The sequence below is a fragment of the Cavia porcellus genome, unplaced genomic scaffold (assembly GCF_034190915.1).
Source record: "Cavia porcellus strain 051 isolate PalLab524CR breed Dunkin Hartley unplaced genomic scaffold, mCavPor4.1 scaffold_2, whole genome shotgun sequence".
Classification (NCBI taxonomy): domain Eukaryota; kingdom Metazoa; phylum Chordata; class Mammalia; order Rodentia; family Caviidae; genus Cavia; species Cavia porcellus.
Genome location: NW_026947485.1, coordinates 11,942,907 through 11,969,486, shown reverse-complemented (window position 1 = coordinate 11,969,486; position 26,580 = coordinate 11,942,907). Strand labels below are relative to the sequence as shown.

Here is a 26,580-nt window from a genome sequence, read left to right as displayed (position 1 = left end):
TCTGTCCACTAAGTTCTCCCCTTGTTTTCCTTTTTGTGTATCTCAATGTGATTAGGTTCTTTTACACAGGCAAGTAAAAAGTTTTCTTTCCCCTAGTAGTGGGGAAAATAATCTCTCCAAACGAACCACAAGACTTTACCCATCTCTTGGATTCAGTGGTGGCTAAAATTCCTCTTAAGGTCTCACAACCTTTGACTCAAGGAGATACTACACCTTGTTTCTAGGCTGTACTGTTAAATGCTCTCTATTTAGACTTTTACTAATTCACACCACTCACTGAAAACTTAGCTGCTAAACTGTACCATACACATTTGTCCACAGATAAGAAGGATGCATCTTCCATGTCACCTTTCCTGCCGCTGCTAGCTACCTAAATAAGACAGGCAGTGGCACGTGTTCATACTCCATCAAGTGGTAACAGCACATCAGATCGGCAGAAATGTTTTGGTCCTAAAGCAACGTATTTTCCAACCAGGGATTCGTGGACTGCATCAAAGTCAGTTCTGGGAGCAGGAGCCACAGCGGGTGCTGGGACTTCAGGGTCTTCTTTCCCTCACTGGATTTTCTACACATTTCACAGAACTTCTCGATGAGATGACTTAGGGACCTACTGTCCGCTTTTCTGTAGTAAAACTCCATCTTACTGAAGTAAATTTCAGGGCTTGAGAAACAGGCTTTTGTTTATACTTTTAAGGCCAAAGAGACATGGAGACTTTTGCAAAGTATGCAGTCAAAAAAAAAAAAAAAAAGTAAATTAGTACTTTCTATCTCCAGGCACAGTAATCTCTTATTTGGTTTACTTTTTAGTGAGTAAATAAGAGGAGAACCAAGCTAAAGGACACAGCTTACACACTGCGTCAAACCACACCAGTCAAGTTCTTACAAAAACATTACAGCCTCCAAGGAAGTAGCTGCTGAGCAAATTATCAAGACCCACAGACTTAAAAACAGCAACTGCTGCACTGATACTGTAGATATAATTTTACTGCTACTTGCTTGTTTCAGAGTAAGCTTCTGTTATAGGAGCAGACGTCTCTTTCAGTATTTTTCTTCACTAGAAACACTTTCTAAGAAAAATTACATTATTTCTATGAAAAACATCACTAAAAACCATTTTTCATCACCAGGATATATTTTGCAAACAAACAAAACAAGAAAAAACACTACAAGTGCAATGAGCAATATACTGTTCTTCTTTCCTTTTATCCAAAGACACGTATTTTTTGTGTGAAAATAATTCTACAGAACTTCAAGCAGAAGTAGGCTACTAAAGACAGGACTAGGAAAAGAAATAATCAAAATAATTCCATCGTTTCGTATTAAAGTGGATGCTTGTTAACATCTTTGTTTATTATTATTTTCCTTACAAAGCACATGACTGTCACTAATGCCATTTACTAGCAAGTTACATACCCTGGACTCTGCATCATCTTCTTCTTCATCAGGGTTATATGCTTCCGCACATACTGTAAATGTAAAAACACACATTTTAAGATTTGTTCATCAAAAAACATTAAATGTATCTTTTACAATTAATGAACAAAAGGTGTCATGGCATTTAAAAAATCATCAATTTTAGGGCAAGCAGTTTAATCGCAAAATTGATTTCTTTTCATAATTTATAAGGATTTTCTTAGAATACAAAGCTATATTTTTAAGACATTGACCACTGTTTTTTGCTTTCTTGTACTCAAAGCTTAAACCCGCTTTCCAACTCAAAAAAATGCTTAAGAGTTAAAAATATCTTTTAAAAAATGCAATAAAGTCTCAGTCAGCCATGAAATGATCATGGGGGTGGAGCAGGGTCTCTCTATGTAGCCCAGGCTGGCCCTGAACTCAGGGTGATCCTCCTGTCTCAGCCTTCTGAGTGCTGGGATTATGGGCATGTTCCACCACAGCTGATTTAAATGATCAATTTAATCATACAGCTATGAGCAACTTTCACACATTATTCACAACCCACTTTTTAAAGAAAATACTACTGAAATCCACAAATTTCCTTCCAGTCTTTATTCTGAGTTGTTTACATTGAATATTATTTTATTTTAAAGAGGATAAAAGCCAGAAAAATAAACAATAAAATCAGTGAAAATAAAGCAGAATAAATGTTATAGGACTTCAAAACCTTATGAAATCAACAATAGTTACCACAATGCCTTTGTTGTCTTCAAAATAGCTGCAGATACCACCTTCGGACATAGTAAAAATCGAACAGAACAAAATAGAATAGAAACAATAAAAACAAAACAATGAATGCAATAAAGGACATCAAAACAAGCCAGTAGTAAATATACAATGACTTCCATGACATGTCTTGCTAGCTTTTAAATAGCTGTTCATGCCATCACAGTTAAAATAAACAAAACAGAAAAAAAAAAAAAAAAAGAAACTCAACCCAAAACAATGAAAATAATATGGTTCCAGGAGGGGATCTCCTCCCTGTGGGGCCTGGTTCTCTCCCTCTGCTGTCAGCGAAAGGCGCGCACTCAGGGGAAGAGGCTTGGGTGTGGCCCTCCCAGGCCTGCCTCAGCCCGAGCAGGGAGCTGGTGTCCGGCAGGATCTCCTCCCTGCAGGGCCTGGTTCTCTCCCTCCGCAGTCCACCAAAGGCACTGACTCACACAGGAGCTTGGGGCTGGCTCTCCCAGACCGGCAGCGACCCGAATACTCAATTTTTAAAACTGTTTTTCTCCACTTCGCACTGTAAGAATTTTGTATGTCATCAGAAACAGTAAATAATGTTTTTAAGGTTTGTTGATTATTTATCACATGCCGCAATTAACTGCTTCCCTAATGCCTAATCACTTAGGCTGGCTTTGACTAAAATTTTGCAGTGAATATCCTCCTACATAAATATTTGTTTACATTTCAGATTATGCTCTAGGCATAATCCCCACACGTTATTTTGGGAGGGTAAAAGGCACGACAAATTTCAAAACATATTAATGACCCTGTTTCTTTTCAGAGGGGTTGGATCCATGCATTATCCTATGAATAAAGAGGAAAAAGGCTCCTTTCATCATATGCGAAAACTGCACATTATTTCCAATTTTACTGCCAATTTAAAAGACCTACATTCTTAAAAATTAAGTTTGAAAATTTCAAATGTTTATAGGCTGACCATATTTCCTCTTTTATCTTCATCTCTATGGGTAATATCTGGTTGCTATTTTATGTACTTAAGCCAGTTTCTTAGTACCATTCTGTTACATTACTATAATCGTTTAATCCTTTTTGGTTTTTAATGATCACTATAAAGTTTTAACAGATTATGTTATGTTTGTTCTTAATGTAGTGACATCTATCAAGGAAGAAAATGCTCCGGTGTGATTTAAACCTAATGTTAAACGCCACAGGAGTGCTGCTTTTGAGTTTGGACATGGTTTCTTTACTTGCAAAGCTAATTTCAGTCTTTTAAAGATAGGTCTTTACATTTACTATTGGGTCTAGTCAGAATCTATTCTGACACAGATCCTGAAATTGAAAGAAGAAAGGACCCACGAAAGGCTAACAAACGTCTTCCCAGAGGCCTGGGGCTGCCATCGCGAGGGTCACTGTCATGACTGTGGTACCACCACCGCCATTCCCCTAGCACCTCGTGCTCCTGTGTCTTCTTCTCTAGGCGCTGCTCTACACACCTGGCCCATGGGTTCTTAACCAGGTCTGAGTCTGCCCTGCACAGAGGTTATCTAGAAATGTCTAGAGATATTCTGATTGTCGCATTTGTGGAGATTTGGGGGAAGTTACTGGCATCTAGTGGGTTTAGATCAGGGATGGTTTTACAATGTCTCCAACATCCTCAAACAAAGCATTATCTGGCCCAAAGTGTCAAAATGCTATGGCTGAGAAATCCTGATCTAGTTACATTATCTTACTCAGCTCACTACAGGAGAACATGCTAACGTCATCATCTGACAGATGAAGCTAGACACAGACAGGCCAAAGTCACACATCCTAGTAAGGCACAGGCCCCATATTTGATAACAGGACTCTGAGTGCCTTGACTCGAAAACCTTTGCCCTCAACTACTACTCAACACTTGACTCTTTGGTGACTTTACCAGCACAATGCTTAGACTTCAACCTTTTGTCTCAGAAATCCAAAAGCAGCAGCCTATCTCCTAGGGCAGGCTCTGAGACCCTCGCTGCTGCCTATAAGCAGAAATTTAATTAAGTAACTAACTTCCGGGATGAAGCATGGAGTCAGCACAGCCAGCCAGGTTTCTCCTGTGACCAAACCAGAGGTGCCAAATCACAATTAAAAGTTTGCTTGGTGAGCAGGAAATGGGAGGTTAAGAGAGACGGTCACATAAACAGATTGTCTAATGGTACTGGACTGGACAGCCTGAGATGTCCACGTACACACACACAACACAGCGTCCTGCTAATGTGGCTGGGTCACTTCAACCAAACTGGCTGCAACTCTCCCGGGGACATCAGGACATCTACAGTGTGGCCCTGTGACTTTCTTTCCCCACAGATAAACAATCTCACAGACAGGACAGCTACCTAGTTTATAGGGCCAAGAGTGAAAAGAAAATATGAGCCTATCTTGAAAAATTCAGACTTTCAGACAGCCAACCACAGTGACTAACCACAGTAACTAACCAAGTAACCAAACGCAGGGCCCTTGAGTACTGAGGCCTACTTAGTAGGATCAACACACGCATTACAACACAGTAGGTGGTTTACTGGATTCTTTTAGAAACTTTTCATTTTCCAAATATCGTATCAGTAATTTCAGAATAAAATAAATTACAATCTCTCTGCTTCGTGATAAACACATGTATGTTTGTCTGTTTCTGGGCTGTCGCATTAATCTATTTACTGGGCAAGTATTATAAGGATTTAGTTTCTGGCATTCATGCTGCAACTGCTTCACTAGATTAGAGTTCACCTCCTGTAGCCAACTCAAAATAAAGCACTTGCTCTTTGTGAAGCTGCTGTGCCCCTTACAGCTCTTTACAGTCATTCAAACTGCTCCCTCTAGTTGGAACTCTCTCCATTTTCTTCTGTAAGACATCCCTTCTCCTCAGCCACAGCTAAAAAGGCAGATCAAAACTCCTATCTTGGCCTGGGGTATTTCAGTGACAGAGTGCTTGGCAGGCATGCAAAGGCCCTGGGTTCCATCTCCAGCCGCCCCCCCCCCCACACACAAAAGGCAGAGTCTGGCCCCGACTTCTCAAGTACACATAGCTCATTCAGGACACTCCACTTCCGTGCTCAGCCCTGCACTTTCCTGACACAGTGGGAAGAGTGCACTATCACCGGCCTGGCATAACACACCCTTCAGACACGCCCCTCAGGGACTGGCTGCTCTTGTGGTCTCTCTTGTTTCCCAGCACTGACGCAGGGCACTGCCTGCCTCAGCACACCTGTCAGTGAATGAATGGTGAGCAAGCAAGCCTGCGATGTCCTGAAGAACGGAGATGATGTCATGTCTCGCAGCGGCATACGTGTTATAGGCTCACCATGTGCCCAATGGATCAGTGAAAGGCTGCTCTGCGTGAAAATGTCCTACACTGTTTGTCCAGGAAATGGGGGCGTGGAGGATGAGAGCGAGGACAGCTTCTGTCTTATTCACCGAAGAGATTAGGAGCTCAGTAAATATTTATGCAACAAATAAATGAAAGCCAGGCTCTGCCTGATGGCCAGATAGCACACAGAACCTCCTATTCACGCAGAAGTGCATTTGGCCCACACCTTTTAGACCATCTGAACTTTGGCTTGAAACCTTGTATTTCATTCCTTGGCAACTAAACACCGGTGCCACACACAGCCTTATTCTTTAAGTAAACCCTATACTGAAGGTCCCCCGGTGTGTTGTGTATATTCAGATACTATATTGGCTGCCTAGAAAGGGCCATGAATTTAGGCAGATTCTCACCCTGCCCACAAGCAGCGAGCACTGGGATAGGCTGACAACTATCACAGACTGCAGAACAAGCAGAATGGAAGAACTATACCAACTTCAGGGTGTGGCCTACAGTCTTTTCATGTACTAAACAGCATGGCAGGCAAAGTGTTTTTCACCAAGAATCCTTTTCACTTTGTTGCTAATGTCGGAAAGTCTGTGCAGTCAAAATAAATCTGCACTAGACAAGTAGATGCGACCCGTACAGGCACTCTGCTAACAGAGGATAAAGGACCCGCGGGCACCCCGGGTCCTCACTGTGACACAGCCTGACACACAGGGCATCTCCGCAGATACTCACTGAAAGAACGAAAGGTGAATGTGGCCTCAACAGGAGAGTGCATGATTCAGAGGTCTTCAAACCAGGGGGGAAACCTGATTTCTACACAGTACATGAAAGTCAATTTCCTAATGTTCTCAACAGACTTTAGATTTTAGCGTACTTATTTAAATAATAATCGGCTTAAAATAAAGCAATCAAAAAAGCCCAGGTGTGTTAAGACAACAGAGTTCTGACAATGTAGTTAGACTTGGCTTAGTGAAGTGGAACTGTCCTCTTACAAGAGGGAAATTTTTACCTTTTATAAGTATCGGTGTAAATAAATCATACATCTCAGCCAAGAAAATATTTTTAGGGGCAAAATAAGTTACTTTTTATGTATAAAGCACAAATACATATTAAATACATAAACAGATATACAGTGTATCTGTGCAGTAGTAAAATTTCCTAGGAGCAATTGTGGGGAGAGCTAAAAATTTCGACTTAAGAAGGGCAATAATGGAAGACAGATTGAGAAAAACAGGTATAAAAATGTAATAGTTATAGCTGAGGGAAGAGAACAGCGATGTTAACAGGCCTCTCCCTCCCCTCTTCACTCACATTTCTGCCCGGGGTAATTTGATATGTATCTGATGTCATTTTAAATGCGCAGAGCTGGGGCATTTGGAGAACGTGCCCCGAATACAAAAGTTCCCATTTTAATCTCAAATCCCATTCAAGCAAACAGCCCCATAGGAACCCATATTATTTCAAAAATATTGTAATTTTTATTTTAGTTTTAAATTTTTTATTCTTATTAGTACATGCTTACCATACAAAATAGCCACATTCACTGTGGGGAGAAATGTGAGGATGACACAAAGAATAGAGGAACGCCACACAGATCTACCAATGTGTAAGTAAAAAGATGAGGTTGTACATATATACATTCTTTCCTTACATTTTATAAATAACATATAATTTTTTGTCCATGTATTTTAAGTTTACTTTGAGTTATATATGTATATATACCTAAAACATTTATAGAAAAGTCCAGCCTGGAAAGACAGAAATAGCACTGTCACGATGGTATCAGTGCCACTGGAGGCATGTTACGTGCGAAGCACTGTAGGAACCAGAAGGTAAGGAGCAGCCAGCTGCCTGGAAGACAGAAAAAGGCTTCATGGTGCAGGAGAGTCCCTAAATAGTTGACAAAGGATAAGCAAAAGCTGGCTGAGTACAGAACTCCTGTATTCCTACCTCCTGAAACACCGACTGGCCACAGAGCAATGTCAGAAAAATGGTGGAAGTGGGGCTGGGGGTTTAGCTCAGCGGCATAAGCACCTGCCTTGCAAGCAGGCGGTCGTGAGTTCGATCCCCGGTACCGATAAAAATGAAAAAGACAAAAAAAAAAAAAAAAAAAAAAAAAAAAAAAAAAATGGTGGAAGAAATCCAGTTGGTTTAGTTGGTGAGAGCAGAATTATCTTCTCCCTTGCCCTCAGGACGCGAACTGGTGCCAAGTGGACACGGGCACAGGCGTCCTCCTATCTCAGTGACTTAAAACAATGTATGCTTATTTCTTCCTCACCCATAGTGTCCCTCGCAGGACAGTGGGTACTTTGTTCGGTGTGGTCTTTGCTGAGGGTTGCAAACTGGGCCTCCAAGTTTGGAACGCTACCAGTCCCAAAGGCCATGCTCACTGGCTGGCTGCGAGGGCTCCGAGAGGCAGTGACCCATGCCTCTTCCACCAAGAGGGAATACATGACATTTCCCTGCATACGTGACTTGGCCCTTCCTAACATCAAGATGGTGAAGTGTGATAATACCACAACACTGCCAGGTGAGGAACTCAGAGTACCGTGATCAGCCCTGACAACATCAAGGAAACGGGCTCACAGCCAGAACAAAAGGTGGCTGTCTGTCCTCTCATTCGGTGACTATTAAAAATCAGCTAAGGGGGGCTGGGGATTTAGCTCAGCGGCATAAGCGCCTGCCTTGCAAGCAGGCAGTCGTGAGTTCGATCCCCAGTACCGATAAAAAGACAAAACAAAACAAAAATCAGCTAAGGGCCCTGACCTGAGGGGAGAGTCTGTATTCCTATCCCTACTCCTATTACTACCAAAGACAGTGGTACCAAATACAGTGATCCTGACCCAAGGTCTAGATCTCCCTCTCTCTCTTTCATAGGTGAATGGAGAAAGGTCTAAAACTGACCTGTTTACTTAAAAATAAGGAAGGATGGGGCCAGCTCAGTGGTAGAGCATTTGCCCAGGGTTTGATCCCACTACAAATGGATCCTGAACTTAAAAATCTACAGAATAGGGCTATCTTACAAACTCAGAACAGAATTTTTTTTTTTTTTTGGTATCAGAGATCAAACTCACAACCTGAGCTTGCTAGGCAGGCACTTATGCTGCTGAGCTAAATCTCTGGCCCTACAGAAAAGAATTATTAAAATGTCCTTAAAACCGCTTCACATTTCCATAGAGTATTTGGTTATTTAATTTATAATTTGATATTTTATTACTTCCTGCGTCAAAATATTAAAAGTTATTATAATCTACCTTTTATAGACTACGACTCAGCTAAAAAAAGAGCAGTACAAATGTATCCTTCAGTAATTTGGGCAATAATTTGGGCACCTTTCATTACTAGTACATAAGTGAATATTTAATTCCCACATCAGCTGTATTTATGTCAGCAGAATTTTACTACAAAGACTTTAGTCGACGTATTTAATTGTGTCTATAGTACTGTCTTGGCTGAAATAACAGAAATACCTTTCTATTTACTCTGTTCTGCCTCTCTCTGAGAATACTGATCATGCTTTAATAATGAGCCAGCCACAAATCACCTTTCTAGTTTCCTGTAAAACTGTTTTAAACCTTCATATTTACGTAGGTTCCCAAATACAATGTGTAATCCCCAAGTCTATAAAGTTTCTATAAAATTTTCCTGGGCAGGCATGGCGGTGCATGCAAGTGGCCCAGGACTCAGGAGGCGGAGGCAAGGGGACTGCTGTGAGTTCAGGCCAGCTAAGACAACACAGTTCAAGGCAGCCTCGCTGCATAGCAAGGCCCTGCTTCAATCCCCCCCCTCCAAATTCCTCTTATTTCACTATTAAACATGTTCAATTTTACTAAACCACCACGGATCTTGATTACAAAACTATTATTTTTATTTCTATTTCACAGGAGAGGTATATAGAATAAAACTACAAATTGGGCTGATTTCCTCCTTTTACATTTCCACGTGTCTAGAGACGATTTTCCTCCACACGTGTACCACTCTTCTAAGGGACGGCGTAATCAGGGAGTACCGTCACCCTGCAGATGAGCTGTCAGGTTTAGAGCACAGCTGGACTGGGGATGCTGACATACAAAACGTTCGAACTGACAGCTGCAACAGACAACAATCTGCCCCTCACGAGCTACTTTTCTATTATTGAGCTTACAGAAGCCACAACCACCTACATCTGTTTCAAACATGCTTCTGAAGGAAAAACAAAAGCTTAGGTCAGAACTCACATACATTTGGGTAAGTGAATATTTATTCTAAATTTATCTATCAAAGTATGAAGGCTTTATTTAGTATGTATAAGGATCACTAATGAATTTTCTATCACATGATTTACATGGGGACATTCAGTCTGAACACCAATAATTAATTACAGCATGGCACAGTTAAGACGACAAAGCTCCAGAGGCCTCAGGAAAGCATCTTATAAACAAGGGACACTTATAAGGTGAGGATTCCAGAACAGAACAGGCTTGGGTAACCTCACTGTTGAGATACCATGAGCAGCCGGTGGGGTCCCAGGAATGACCTTCATTCCCTTTTAAGTGGGATGATGGCCCCTCATACCTCACCATGGCCCTTATTGAAAGCTGTAAGAAGATTAACAACATGCAGGGGCCAAAGACAGACAGACGCATATGACTCAGGGACCCAATTTTGGGGTATTTTAAAAAGTATTTTTAAAAGTAAAGCAAACTTTCTTCAAGAAAAAGTAAAATTACTCACAAATGACCAAGAGCATGATAAACAGTATAACAAAAAGAGCCTGGAGGGTAATTAAGGGGGTATTTGGAATATCATTAACTTTTTAGAGTCCACCTACTTATCTGCTATTAATCATCACAATTCCTCAATGATACTCTGTAGAACATCAGTAGGTAGCGGACAGCAAGTGATCAGTGTGTACCAAACACTACTAGAAAAGAAATTATGTTTGTACTTCACTGAAATGATCCAATGAGGACTGTAAAGCGTTATATTTGATGAATATTACTGATTTTAAGAAGGTAATAACCAAGGAGAAATTAAAAAAACTCCAATTGTTTGCTTTAAGTACCAACAGATAGTTTCCCTAGTTTGTGCAAATACTCCCATTGTTCAAATAATGCGATCATCTCTTGACACTTACATTGGTCTGCAACGTTCAATCACACTATAATGTAAATCTAAACACTACCTGATAACGAATAAAATAGGCACATTTCTCAAATGCAATTTTCTTCCTCAGACATAGTAGAGCTAGAACCATTTAAGCCTCTTGAACAATTTTACTTACTGGTTTTTAGCCCAGTGATGACAAACACACACATATGGGAGAACGACAGGGACAGAAACTACAAAGATTCTTTTAATTTATTAGTAGGTTTTCAGAGCAAGTATAATTTAACCAGCCTGCTCCACAATGAAAAATTCAGAAGTAAATACAGCCAGGATTATCAGAAAACAGCTCAGTTAATTCCTAACTTCCAAATTTAGTAATAAAACTATCAAATGCAAGTATTAGGGAAATATCTTTCAAACAAACCTCTTTACGTAATTATAAGATGTTCTAATACATATTTTACACCACCAAATACCAGCACATTGAGACAGAATGATGCATATTAACACATAAAGATTCAAAATATAGATCATATTGGAAAGTAAATACAGTTCAATCTTGTTTGTTCATTAATGTCAAAAGAAATAAAGCCATCTAAAAAATCCTAGTATAAGATCTTCTCCCTGAAGAAAGATCCATTTCTATTTTTCAAAGTGGACTCTATCAGAATTTTTTCACGAATGTTTTCAGTGGGTTGAAATCATGCCATTTCTTGAATCTGCTCTTTAAAAGAAACCTAATAAGATTTAATGAATATCTTTCTATGTCTTAAATACTTCCGTATAATATACTTTAAATGGTTGCATAAATATTCATAATATATATGGATATTAATCTTATCAACTTTTGGGTATCCAAAATTCTTTAGCTGTTATTTTTTTCATATCAAGATTTTTTTTTGGTCTTTTTCGTTTTTATCAGTACCAGGGATCAAACTCATGACTGCATACTTGTAAGGAAGGCGCTTATGCCACTGAGCTAAATCGCCAGCCCCTCATATCAAGATTTGAATCAAGATTTGTGATATAATAAATAACAAATAAAAATGCATTTTTAATTAAAAAGAAAAATGATATAATTGAGAGAAACTATCATTTTAAGGCTAATAAATTAGTCAACTTGATTATTTAGAAAATGTGTGGTTGAAAACTGACTTTCTCATAACTTCTGGTGAAACTTTAAGATGCTCACAATGGATCCATAATTTTTATGTCTCACTGCTGGGTGACTTGAACCACCCATTGTACGTGTATGATTGTACCTCTTCTTTGTACCACTGGTGGTACAAACTGCCTGATGGATGGCCATAGGGTAGGAATGGAGAGGTCAGTTTGGGAACGTTGTTAAAGGCTTTGAAAACTTTCATGCCCAATTCAGCAACTGCTCTTCAAGGAATTTATCTAAAGAAATAACAGCTTTAAAAAAAATCTACATTTCCAACAATAATATGTTATATACTCATATAAACAGTTGGTATTGACTCAGATGGTTACCAATCATACTAAGGTTTTTAAAAAGGAAGTTAAAAGACAGCTGTATAGTTTGAATCTATAGAAAATAATCATTTTAAAAGCCTTCCAGTGGACACCAAAGCTTATATAGCAGTTTGCTTGGTTTATGACTCTGACTATTCTTATTTACTTCATCATGTCTCCCTATTTTTTTCTCGTTTCTCATCAAGAATGTACTATGTTTATAATCAGAAATAAAAGATTTTTTTGAAAAGCAATTACTGTAAAATCTCAAATATTTGTATTTCAAAATGAAATAACTGTATAATTTCCTAAAATTTAAAAATGTAAAATGCAATCAAAACATAGAAATGGTTCTGGTTAATAATGTACCCGGTCCCTTTTCAAAATTAGCTTTTAAATTTAATAATTCCTAAAAACATACACCTTGTACAACTAACAGGATCAAGGTATAAAAATTCTTAGAAAACAATCCTGAAATATATCTCATTAACAATGCTGTTATAAAACTGTTTCTAATGAAAATAAAAACATTCACATAAAAAATAATTAAGTGATAAGTGAGTGTTATTATGTGGGAAGTCCTGGGTTTAATCCTCAGCACCACACAAAAAGCAAAAAATAAAAGCCAAACTGACTAGCCATCAACCTCAATCTAGTAATAATATGGCTTATTTTATAATGTGAGTACTTAAAAACCTTCTTCAGTGGTACAGCCCAGCAGCGTGAGCAGCATGGTAAAACTTCCCCACAAAAAACAACATGAAAATTAGTGCTTTAAAAATAATCAGATGTCTGAAAACCAACCAAAGGCAAACAATGAAAAAAGGTCTTTATTCATGAAAACTACTAAGTAATTTCCAGTTGGAACAGTGGGAGCTTATGGGTCTGCACAGGGCTGCACTGGGGCTACTTCCCACCCCAGCTTAGTTAGCATGGTGGATCTACCAGCTCTGCTGCAGGAGAAGGTTGACCAGTGACTGCAAAAACCTACCCTCAGCACTACTTCACAACTGCCTCACATCTATGTTTCAAAGTGACAATTCAAAGAGGTAAAGGAAGCCGTGTTTAATCAATTCATGTGTGAAATGACTAAAAAAAAAGATTCAAAAAAATAAAAAAATAATAAAATAAAAAAACATTCCAAGAGGCAGAAATTATGAAAAAGAATCAAATGAAAATTCTAGAGTTGAAAACTTCAATGACTGAGATGAAAAATTTACTAGATTGGCCTAACAGATTTTAACTGGCAGAAGAATCAAGTAAGTTTAAAATGGATCAACAGAAATTATTCAATATGAAAAACAACAAGAAAGGAAGAAAATGGAGTTCCCCAGAGATCTGTGAAACATGAGGCACTCTAACCTACATGTAACAATTCCACAGAAGAAAGAAACAAAGGAGCAGGAAAAAAATGTCAGCTATATAGCCAACAACTTTTCAAATTTCATGAAAATGTTAACTGACAGATTCAGAAAGTTTAATGACCTTTAACACAGACTAAAAACAAAGAAACTACACCTAACATAGTCAAACTATGAAAAGTCAAAATCAGAGAAAATCCTCAAAATGGATTTATCTCATACAAGGGAACAACAGAATAAGTAACTTTTCAGTGAAAATGAAAGTGAAATAAACTAAATGCCTGATAAACAAAGACTAAGAGAAATTTATAACTAACTGACGGGAATGAGACATCAAATAGAGACTCAAATCTATGAGGAGAACATATGGTGCCCCAAAAAGACAAATATTTGACCCACAAAAATGGAAATCATTCACAAATCATTCGCTTAAGAGATTAAAATCCAGAACACATAACTCAACAATAGAAAACCAATAAATCTAATTTAATAATGGGCATAGGACTTAAACAAGTATTTTTCCAAAGAGGACATATAAATTGCCAACAAAAGTAAATGAGAGTATGTTTAACCCATTACTAAGTCTTTGAGAGTCACCCATTACTAATCCTTACAGAGGCAAATCAAAATCACAATGCAATAGTACTTCATATTCATTTGATTGGCTATTATACAGAACAGCAACAACAGAACAGGACAAATGTTGGTGAGAATGTGGATAAACTGGAAGCCTTGCGCATTGTTGGTGGTAATGGAAAATCATGCAGGCACTGTGGAAAGTCATACGGCAATCCTTCGAAACATTACACGGGTTTACCATATTCCAGTAACTCCGCTTATGGGTACATAACCCAAAAAAATCAAAAGCAGAGATCCAACCAGATTCTGTACATCTATTTTCATAGCCGGAGTATTCGACGTAGTGAAATGTTTAAGAAATGCCAAGTGTCCATCAAAACATGAAAGGATAAACACAACACAGTACCTACAATGGGAATTATTTATTCTTCAAAAGGAAGGAAATTCTGACACAGGCTAAAGCACTGATGAACCTTAAGAACATTATGCTAAATGAAAGGAGCCAGTCATAACAGGACAAATGTGTAAGTCTACTTGTGTAAGGCAGCAAGAGTACTCAAATTCATAGAGACAGAGCGTAAAGTGGTGCGCAAGGAGGACTGGGGGTGGGATTTAGAGTTAGGTGTTTAAAGGGTAGAGTTCTGGTTTGTGAAGATGAAAAACTGTTGATGGATGTGGGGTTGACTACTGTACTACAATGTAACAGTTATAATGCCACACAACCACTTAAAATGGTTAAAATGGTAAATAGCAAAATATTCTAAATAACATTTGGTTAATTTAAGACTATAGATGTTTCTGCTATTCATTTCTCTAAAAGATTTCATAAACTAAAACACTGAACTTTGGCTTACAATGTGTCTGTCATATAGTCACAACATAATGGGGTGACACAATCTGTGAGTGAATCAACTTTTTGTTGCCATGACAAATAGCTGAGATAAACAATTTATAGGAGGAAGTTTTTCCTGTACGTGGTTTTAGAGATTTCAGACCACAGCTGGCTGGCTCCAGGGCAGAAATCTCAAGACAGAAAGACAGATTAGCACAGGAGAGGAAAGCTGCTTATCTCACAGCAGTCAGGAAGCAGAGAACAGGAAAAGAGCCGAGAGGGGACTGCAGTGGGACAAGACACAGCCTCCAGGTTACACCCACAGGCACCTACCTCCTCCAGCCAGGCGCATCCCCCAACAGCGCCTCACACTAGGAAGTTATCAATGGGTTCATTTATGCATGATGGCATCACTGCCGCCCTGAGCCTACCATCTTCCAGGAGCTACCTGTGAATTCTGGAACCTTTTGGGTGACAGATACCTCTGAACCAAACCATAAACAATCTGCCTCCCTCATCTCCTCCTGGTCCACACACATGTTAGCACACCAGATCACAACGTGCAGCTACCCCCATGAGGGATCACCTCCGCTCAGATGCTTCCTGGAAACGATCTGTATGACGGGACTGCGGGAGGACTGCAAGGACCGTTTTGAAACTTGCAGATCCATCATGATCATTCTGGGGGAGGATATATCTGCTATTTTACTCTCTCACAAAAATATTTTCATGGTTCCCTACAAAAAGACTAAAGCCCAAGCCCTTGCCGCAACTTTCACAGGACTCTGCCTAGGGATCTGCTCCAGACTGTGAGTGCTCTCTCACTATCCCACTGGGGACAACTGTTCGACTGTTCACTACTTCCTGGATGGCTTTGGTTTACTCATTGGGAGAGTTTTTCCTTCTACAACCCATTCCCACCTATTAAAACTCTACTCTTCCCTGAAAGCTCTGCTCAAAGCCACATCCTCCCTGATACTTTCCCCAAAACCAAATGCACCAGTTAGAGAGAGAGGTTCCTTTCTGTATAGAAACAGAATGCATTTTATTCAACTATTTCAGTGGAATCCATCTATCTATGGGGGCTAAATTCTAAACACAGCATACGACACAAGACTTAGGAGACTAAGTCAATGTGTTATTCTTGAAAATCGCAGAAGAAGCCACTGCTGAAGACAGATATAAATCTATCTATACTCTCATAAGAAATTCAAAATGGGAATTTTCCATCCGCCACTGAAAAATTTTCTCCTATTGAGCACTGGAGATTATTGCTAGTTTCCATCAGAAGCATTATTGTACGGAATTGGGCACCGGTAAGCCTTGGAAGGAAGGCTCACACTCACAGAGGAGGCAGGAACCCAGCAAGCCTGCAGGAACAGAAGCCCACGTCCCCCTCATCCATCGCACAACACGGCTCCTCTCCATTGGTGCTGTGTGTGAAATGTGCAGAGCAGAATGAGGGTAGGTGACATTCATCATGACCCGACGTGGCTGTGCTCCTCACAACTCTGATGTCACAGTCGTGGTACATATTTAGTTTCTGCAGGGTTGTACTTTCCTTACTCTAAAAAATCTTTTAAAAAATGCATTTGAAAATAGCCTGCAAATAGTAAGTTAATAACCAGTGATGAACATCTGTGAATTCAACTAAAGTGCGAGCACACTCAAGTAGATATAAAGCTATTTCCTCTACAGCTAGGAAAAATGTTACCTATTACTCCACAAACCTTTCTGCACAAAAGACCTGTCTTCTTATAAATCAGAAACCCTGTAACTCTAGTAAAAAAAAAAGATGATCTGATTTAAAAATGAAATTAATTTATATAATGTGAAGGAAGCAGGTATAAACAGATGACAATGACCTCCAACCTCCCGCTTTCTCTCTGAAACCTGAGGTATAAATGGGAAGCATTACGTCACCTTTGGAACTTCTCCTTCAGTTGCTTGATGAACTGATATGCAAGATAATGGCTTACTCCTTTGAGGAGAAGTACTGTTTGTCTGGGGTATTTCTATGGGTCCCAGCAATCTCAGAGGACAAGTGATCAGACACATGGCACAAGATCCACTCACAAGGAGCTCAGGAGTGGTCAATTATCCTTAACTGCAAACGCACTGAGCAAACTGCAGATGTTCTCTTAGGCCAAGAAGGATGCCCACTGAACCAACAGAAGTAACTAGCTGCCTGTGACAGGGAAGGTCACCAGCTTTTTCAGGACAGCCAAGCTAAGAATCACCTGGCAGACACAGTTCTAATAATTCTGCAATGACTGGCCAGCCAGTTAGTCCAGAGTGTCTGAGCCCTGTGCACAGCGCACTCCAGATGGACAAAGCAGACAGCTTCCATGTCAATTCAGGATGGCAGAGCTGACTAGAATCCTTCACTGAATGGGATTGGGGGCTTGAATCAGAGGGGAGATAAGGTCAGGCTCTTTCTGGAGGCCATTGCTTTACAATGCGGAGCTGTGATTGTCTTATTCCCCACCACACAGAGAAAGTAGCCCAAGAAATCATGGGCAAGAGGTGGAGGGATCCTTAACAGCTCCCAAGGTCCTGAAGGCTTGCTGATTTTGTGAGAACAGCATGCCTATCACTATCTCAATACTGTTTTTACTTGATTGAATTCAGCCTATGTTTCACTTGCAATCAGAGAAGTCAGAAGTTAAGGAGAACACTGGTGCAAAAAGATCACACAGCAAGGAAAACAGGTAATGTTCCACAAACTATCAAAAATCGCCAGCAAAATGACAGCAGTCATTAATAAGGGAGCATCTGCAAAACAGCAAACTCACTCAAGCTCCAACAGAATGATAACAACAATTAACTCAGGGACCATGTGGCTCGGTCAAGAGCACCCATCACCATTTATCTATGATATTAACCAGAAAATTTCAAGTGATAAAAACAATCTGCACAACTGAAATGATTCTCTTCCACAAAATTATGCAGAACAAATGAACAAACCTGCAGGACAAATGAGATTAGCCTTGTCTTCAATTTCATTTTTATGGTCCATAGATTTCAGGACTACTGCCGAGTATTTTTTACAGGGTTTTATTGTTTTTACAAAAATGACACGTGTACCCTGCAAATAATTCATTTTAACTTATTAAATTTTTATTTATCGTATGTACCATGCTCTGAAATGCTTCGAGCTTTAGCAAAAAGGATACACGGAAACTTTCACTTACTGATTATTTGTATGTAAGGCTGCAGTTGGTGTTTATGAGACAGGCAAGGAGTAAATAAAGTCCCTGGACTCTACTAACTTACAACTTGGTTAGAAATACGAAGTCCTCTATGAGGGTAGGAGCATAAATTATAATTGCTGATAACATTTACAATGATTTACAGGGTGGAGAAAGAGCACAGGGTTCAGACAGACTTAGGCAATTCTCTGCTTGGTCGTTTTTATGTCACTTATTAAATATGTAACCTTCGATCATGATTAAACATCATTGAATCTCAATTTGTCTCTTCTAGGAAAGGAAGAGACCACCTTTAGATACGTGTTCAGTGTTGACGGAAACTTTGTTATGCAGTGCATGAGCCCACGTGAAAGAACACTGGCTGCATCCGCAGAAGGCCTACATTTGAGTCTTGGCTTTGCCATGGCTGCTTTGTAACCTTGGCAAAGGACGTCACCTGTTGTACAGAGCTGCTTGAAGGAAGATAATGCATGAATGAATGCAAAGCATAAAGAAAAGTAACTGGACCTCGATAAGTGACTAACTTTTGTATTTCTCATGGAAATACCAGGTTCTAATTACATGCAAGTCTAAATACAAAAGAGACTCAAGGCACAGAACCTAAAGTTCTTACTTTTTCAATAGAAACCACCTTTACCTTATGCAGTATTGCATTTCTAATACCGTTAGTACTTTTGCCTTTTAAAAAAGGAAGAAGCCAGTATTTGATGAAGGAAAATGAGTTAGGTCATAACACGTGATTTGCACAAATGCTTTTATGTACTGATTTCCTTTCCCTGCTATACTCTATCTAAAATTAAACTTAATAAGACTTGTATCATCAAAATAATATTTCAGAGAGGCACCTGTCCTTTATAGGTACAAATTAAAACAGGAAACATTTTGCTACATTTGAAAAAGTTCTTTGGTGGTTTCATAAAACCATGATTATTATTTTAAAAGCCATGAAGTCTATGTGGTATTAGTACCCAGGAAAACGAGAAGGCTGACACAGAATGTCACTTCTCCATGCAGTTCCCTGTTGCACAGGTTCAGTGGAACAACGGCAGCTTGTTGTAAGCACTAACTAGCATGTGTGACCTATGAGAAATACCTCCTGATGTTATCAGTAAGTGCTTCCATTAACCATTTCTAGTTAGATAAATCCTAGCTACTCATTGACCAACTCAACTAAAGCAGGAAAGTTCTTTCTCCAATGCTCTCTGAAATGCCTCCAATTCAGAGCTGGGTTCTGTGTTGAAAAGTGTGCTCTGATTTGTGCTGAGTTATGTGTTGTTTATATTTTAAGAACATGATTCATAATCAATGTCTGACACAAAAGAATTCATTCCAGGAATACAGAAAAATATAATACAACTAAATTACTATTGTAAAAGAGAAAAACCAAACAATTATATGGATACTATGAAGATTTTGACAAATCTCCTTTTTAATTTTTTTAAATCCAGTAGTATTAGTAATGCTACTAGCAAATATGCATCATATTTTCACTATATTTTAGAAAATGTGTTAAGTGCTTTATATTTATTATCTCACAATTAAAAACACCCCACAAGTTAGGTACTTTTACCATTACATTTTACCTATAATAAACTGAAGTTCAAATTAATCTTTAATCGAGTAATGAGAATCAAAGCCTACATTCAAACTTACTACTTTGTAACCTTAGAAAGCAAACACTTTAATCAATACAGAAAAAGAAATCAACAGAAAGTTCACAAAGTAATATAAACGATCAACAATAATGAAGAGTATATCCATAAATGTCAACTGAAACAAAAACTGATCTATAAAACTGAGAGGCATGTTAAAATTCTGTAATACTGAGTGCTTTATACTATATTAAGTATTAGATGGAAATATGAATTAGTATGCAGTTCTAGAGGGCAATTTGACAATGTCTAGACAAATTTCATATGGTTATACCTTTGATAAGCAATTGCACTTCTAAAAATATACCTTGTAGATGTACTTGCACAATTATGCAAAGATAGAAGGTGTCTAAATGCTAAACATCCTTGTCATACAAATTTTAAAGCCTGTCTAGGATATAGAACACTGTTCAGTTACTAAGAAGGTGGTGGCTTTATGTGTAAGGATATACAAAGTAGTATGTAATATATAGTTGAGTGAAAAAGGAAATGTGCAAAGCTGGATATAACTTTAAGTCCAACTAATACAAATATGTATACAAATACTCAAGAAAGTACACAAAAAAATAGTAGCTGTGGTTATTTCTAGGATAAGAACTGGGAACAATGGAACAGACAGGGATCCTTTGTTTGCATTTTATACCCCTATGTACTACTTGACTTTTAACCACAAAACACACATTGACAGTACTTTACAATTTTTAATGATGTAAAGATAAATGCACACAATCATCACATCTATGAAAGACATATGCAACAATGCACACAGATTCCATGTGGGAAAAATGTTGCTGGTTGAACTTTATGGTAAGAAATACTATCTCATTAAAAAGACCAAAAACACCACTAACAAACAAAAAGAGTTACCATGCAATTCATGGAAGCTGGACTTCATCTCCCACCCCTGGCTCCACCATGCCTACCTCCCGCAGTCCACATCCTCACGTGGCTCTCCCCCATCATGGGAGGATACCTACTGGATCTCTTTCACACTGTGCAGAGTCCTGGGTTACACACAGAGACACAACTTGATCTTTTTATAGGACCCTCAACTGCCAAGGAATGTGGTAGTTAATAATTATGATCCTGAAAATCACACAGACACAACCAACTCAATTCCTGGCATGGTCTCTGAATGGCCCTTCTATTTGATGTACAGATATTTAAACTCTCATTATTTTAATTCCAAAAACTGCTTCAAATCTACGGACTATACTTAAAATTCATTAGATCAATTCCTTCCTGTAACTGTGCAGGAAGAAAAAAAAGCAGTAATAGCTTCATAAAATCTGAATGAAGTGAAAATAACTATTAGAAGGGTGATTTGAAAGGCTTGTGTTTAGGAAGACAGAGCAGATGTGGTGGATAGAGGTTTGCCGATGCTCCGACCAACTCACTGCAAGCCAGCACAGCCTCCAGAGAGAATGCTCAGAAGTGGCCAGACGGCATCAAGGTGAGGGGCACTGGCTGCGTGCACATCCTGCCACTCTGGGTTATGTCATCAGGTTCTTAAACTATCACCCTCTGTGTTTAAAGGGGCAACGCAACTTGGAATTGTTTGAAAACATTTAAAAAAGTCAGTTCTACCTTTTCTGATTAAAGTCAGTAACACTTTTGTTTTTCGGTCCCGGGGATCGAACTCACAATCGTGCTTGCAATGAAGGCGCTCATGCCACTGAGCTAAATCCCGGCCCAGTAAGACTTTTCATAACTGCTAACAGTTAGGACTAGCAGAACAATTATTGAGGTGGCCTGGCCTTTCAAATGAAAAGCTGCTCCTTTTTCATCGTTCTAAAAACAATATAACATTAACTTATATTTTAATTTCTTATCAGGTTTATTACACTGTCTCCTGTAAAACAACAACCGCCAAAATCAACGTTCTCTACTGACTCCTGACAGAAGGCAAGGAAAAAAAACCAAGGAGGGTGGGGAGGAGTAGAGGAGAGAAAAACCTGATTCTCACAAGTTGAGGAAGAAGAACTGAATACACATTTTTTTTCCAGTTAAAACATTACTTTTAAAACTATCAGCAACCCTGATCAACTGACGATCCAAGGTAAACTCAGTTCTGCACTCCGGAGACTCCAGACCAGTGGCAGTAACAGCCCAGAGTTATCAGAGTCCAAGCAGCAGCTGGTGCAAATGGATAAGGGGCGGAGGGGGGCGGCTGCATGGAAACGTACCTGTTTCAAATAACAGGTTCCACTTTAAAAGCCAGATCAATTTGTTCTCAAAGGAACCATGCACAAATCCTTCTGACAATTTAGGGGAGCCATGGTTGTTACCTTTAGGGGAAAGCCCTGCTGCCTCCCACAGATACAATGTTAAGTCAACCCAAAATTGGGGTAGGGGAGTGGAAAAGATAAACAAAATTACTCTGGCCAATTAAAATTGAGTGTGACACATTACACAGGAGACATTAATACTACGGCAATTTATTAGATTAAAATTTGACAAGCAGAGCCTGAGCCTAACATTTATACCGTTGGTTAGCACTCACTGTGTGTCAGGTGTTATGGTAAAACGCTCTGCGTGCATCCTTTTCATGAATTAGCACCACAGCGCAGTTGTACAGAAACTGGCATGAGAACTGTGCCCAAATCACAGAGCCAATAACAACAGCCCTAAGATCACAAACCGTGTCTGCCTTTCTGGGGTCCAGCCCAGGGTTAAATACACGTGGACCTTCACTGAATAAGTGAATTAACGGAAATAATGGCAGCAAATCTGACCTCTACACACGTACCTCACACTCCTTTCTGCACTGCAGGTGAGTACCCGCAGGCTAAAGGGCTCTTGTGAAGAACTCAGAGTTGGCTTTAAGAAAAGCTGGACAAACATTAATAGTAAACATGCCTAAAACTCCTCACCCCAATGACACCCTCTTGGCTCTGCCATCCGTGGCCGTCCATATGATGAAGACTCTTCTCCTATCCATTTTGCAAAGCTACCTGACTCCCCAGCTTCCTTCTAGAGGCAGTAACAATGATATACAGGTGTCCCATGGTCCACATACCATCTCCCAAGTCCTCTGGTGTTCAAAGGTGTGGTGACAGCGTGACAGCCCATTCCACTGCCCCACCGGAAATGGTCACAACACTGTCTTACTAATACCTTCCTTTCTTCCTACCTTGGAGGCTCAGCAAAACCTCTGAGGAAAAGCAAGTAAGTTCAAGAGACAGGCTAACTCCTTCTTTGCCTCGAAAGGTTTATCAGCATCCCTGGGGCTAGCAAAAAGGAACATGAGACTTGACACCTCCGTGGCCTGCTCATCCCGCCACAGCCTGCCTAAGGCATACCAGCAGGCCAGAGCACGGAGGGCAGGCAAGCAGAGGCAGGTGACATGGAAATGGCACCTGCTCTGCTCTCTCCCGTACGCAGCTCTGTGTTCACACTGTTGCCTCTGTAGAACACTTTGACTTGATTTCACTCTCTCTCTGAGGGTGGCATCTTCCTATCTAATCCTCGGTCAAGCTGTGACCCCCACAAGTTGCCTCTGACCTCCCCAAATATCCTGTCCATGCAGATGTTTCTGGACAGCAGGCTGATACCACGAAGCCAAACCGGACAGAATACGGTGCTGCGTGTTTTTTACTGGCTACTATTTAATTACTACCATAATCTTCTGAGAAAGGTATCATCTTCATTTTGTACCGGAAGAAACTGAGCTTTAGAAGATTACTAAGAACACACCTGCACCTTTCGTAAGCAGTTATGTAGGTAGCAGAGCTAGCACTCCATTCATTTTGTATGAATTCAAAGGCTCCCTGGGCAAGGCAGACAGTAATACCATGAAATGATGATGAATGGAAGGCAGAAATAGAACTCCCTGCTGTAGATGGTTATGGGCAGCTACTCACCACATGCCATAAAGCCCTAGATGGCAGAGGCAAAAATGACAGCATACTGTGGAAGTAAGACTTTACAAAATGATATTGAATAAAAGTAGCTAGCCATTAGTGGTAAAGCACAAATATTCTCTCCTCTTATTCTCCCAATGAAATGTAAGTCATAGCTCACAGACCAACTCAAATGGCACCTTGCCTGTGAGCCACGCCTGCCCTGGAAGAACTATGCCTTTCCCTTCTTGCTTTGTGGATATTAAGGTATTTACCACCATGAGTCACGGTCAACAGCCATGCTGAGAAGTTCACAAGGGCTGAATCTTATTCTTTCTGCCTCTGTAGCACTAAACGTGGTACAAAAAAGGGTCTCAGTAAAGGACTGTTGAATGAATCAGTAAGTTAATTAGTGAGAGCAATATTTTCCCAACAGTCCTTGTCAAGTATTGGTGATTACTAAGCTCCAAATGTTACACAAAATGAAGCAGACTTCAAAAATCAAAACACAAATGTTAACTATAGTCATTTCAGCAAATATGTTTAACTAATATGAAAATGACCTCTAAGAAAAAGCAAAAATGTGAGGGTTAAAAGCTCTTATCATGAAATAATTTTAAAGTAGGCATAATGAACTCCAAGATACAAAATATTTCCAAAACAAAACAAAAGGAAGCATATGTTCCCTGAATCAAGGAAGCATATGTTCCCTGAATCAGATTCAACACAAGATTTGAACTTCTGCTATTTCGCTACTTTCTGTGTGATGATGTTCTGAGTGACTTCTGTGAGTTTCAATATGTTATTTTACGCAGTAGGTAAGATTTTCATGTCTGAATTTCTCCAAATGCTTAAAAAAATTATAAAACAGCTCTTAAAAATTCAACGCTGGTAATACTGAAGAGTGGGTTAATTAACTCCATGAGAAAAGAAAATTAACAAATTCACAATTTAGAGTCCCATTTTCACTTCTAAAGTAAGAAATAATCTCTGAGGAGAGCTAAATGACATTTAGCAAAGTCTGTGAAAGCAACAGCAAATACCACTACCAGGATTTCCCAGGTCTGAGGGCGGAGCACTGACCAGACTGTGGCTGTGCCCTCTAAGAATTCCTAACAGGTGGCACAGGAGCTGACCGTCGCTAAGACAGAACCTTCCAAACTCTGAAAACCCAGTTTCAAACACTGCAGAAGTCAATTTATGAAAGACAAGAAAAAGTGAGTTACAACAATGAAATGCAATGCACATCCATACACGAGTTTCTACCAAAAGAGCTGCGTGGGGAAGAGAATGTATTAGGACAACTGAGAAAATCCGACTCTAGCTCATGTAGGAGACAGCGCTGCATCACGGTCAAAGGCCATGAGCGCTGTATTATGTGGAAGAATGTCCTTGTTCTTAAAAGACATACTCAAGTACGGAGATCCCTAAAAATTCCAGTAAGAAAGTAAAAAGAATGTGGGGAAAGAAGCAGGGGAGAGCCTAGCCTCTCCCTGTGAGCCAGCGCCACTCGCAGATGAGCTGTAGAGAACAAAGGACACATCATCGAGCAAACCCAGCCTGGAATCAGCACCAGGCGTGGAGCCATACCAGACTGGAGCAGCCAGACCCTCGCCTCTTCCAGTGTGCAGGCTGGCAAATAAGAAGTACCATCCCACAGCACCACCCCCCATGCCCGCTCCCCACCCTGCTCTGCCCCGTAAGCAACCGGCTTATCTGCAGAAGCACAGGCTGTGATGATAGCTATGGAGCTAAAATGCAATTGGATGCCTGCGGTGCTCTGCGGTTTCACTAACATTGTAGATCTAGGGCCTGTGGTCTGATCACAGGTTCAGGGGATAGCGGTACGCAGTGTGCATCTAGCAGAGATCTCCTTCTGAGGTTGCAGCCATTGTTGGTTCCCCATGGTCTTGTTTGAGAAGTCCTCTACTGTTTCCATTGTCTTGTTGGGTTGGGTTTTATTCTCTTTTGTTTTGTCTGATTATATCAAATCTAATGGCAGCAGCAGCTATTTCAAAGACAGCAAGATACATTAGGGTATCTATTTTGGATTTGCTGTTGGCTTGTTTCCAAGTCCTTTATTGCATTCATTGTCTTGTTTTTATTGTTTCTATTCTGCTCTGTTCTGTTTGATTTTTACTATGTCTGAAGTTATCTGCAGCTATTTTGAAGACGTTAAAAGACATTATGGTAACGATTGTTGATTTTGTAGTGTTTTTAGGCCTATACCTCTTACATTGGTTAGTTTTGATTGGTTTTATTGTTTTATCCTCTTTAAAATAAAAAATATTAAGATTTTAAAAAAGAAGTAAGGGAAAAAGCACGCAAATGTGGCAAAATATTAACAACTGGGGAATCTAAAGGTGCTCACTGAGCTATTCTTTAAACTCTTCTAAAGCATGCATTTTTACAAAAGGAAACCTTTAATTAAAAAAAAAAGAGGGGGGCTGGGGATTTAGCTCAGCGGCATAAGCGCCTGCCTTGCAAGCAGGCAGTCGTGAGTTCGATCTCTGGTACCAATAAAAATGAAAAAGACCAAAAAAAAAAAAAAAAAAAAGCGGAGACCTGCTTCATGATCCAAGGTGCTGACTCAAGACTAAGACTGGATATTTCCCCCCAACCCCAACTCAAACACAAAACCACTGAGGCAAACCATTATAATCTTTTTTTAAAAAGTGTAATGTACAAACAACAAAAGAGATGCCTTCACAGAGTATATGAGAGTTTTGACTCTCTAAGCCTAGTCCCTGATAGGCTAGACGCAAAGCTGAGGGTTTTATTTTGTTTTAAACCATAGTCACAAGAAGAGGGCTGAGCACTACCATATTTGAGAAACTACACTCTCTGATGTGAGACTTACTGAAACTATTTAACTTAATGCCACTAAGATCTGAAACTGAAAAAAGTGGTTTTTTTTTAATTCAGTGAAGTGAATAGCTTTATGTGCATGCATTCTCTACAGTTTTAAAAAAGGATTACAAAGACTTACAATGAGTTTTTAATAAACAGAAGCAATGTTTCTTTTTCTCCTTTAACAAAGGGATTTTAGTGTACTGTTT

The 26,580-nt window shown here is 39.5% G+C and overlaps 1 protein-coding gene across 1 annotated transcript in view; it reads right to left on the bottom strand.

Moving 5' to 3' along the window:
- Prkar2b (protein kinase cAMP-dependent type II regulatory subunit beta) overlaps window positions 1-26,580 on the bottom strand; it is an 82,960-nt gene that overhangs the window by 31,941 nt on the left and 24,439 nt on the right. The window contains exon 3 of the mRNA XM_013152394.3: window positions 1,414-1,466. Within this exon, the coding sequence (XP_013007848.2) occupies window positions 1,414-1,466 (53 nt within the window). The remainder of the gene's footprint in view (window positions 1-1,413; window positions 1,467-26,580) is intronic.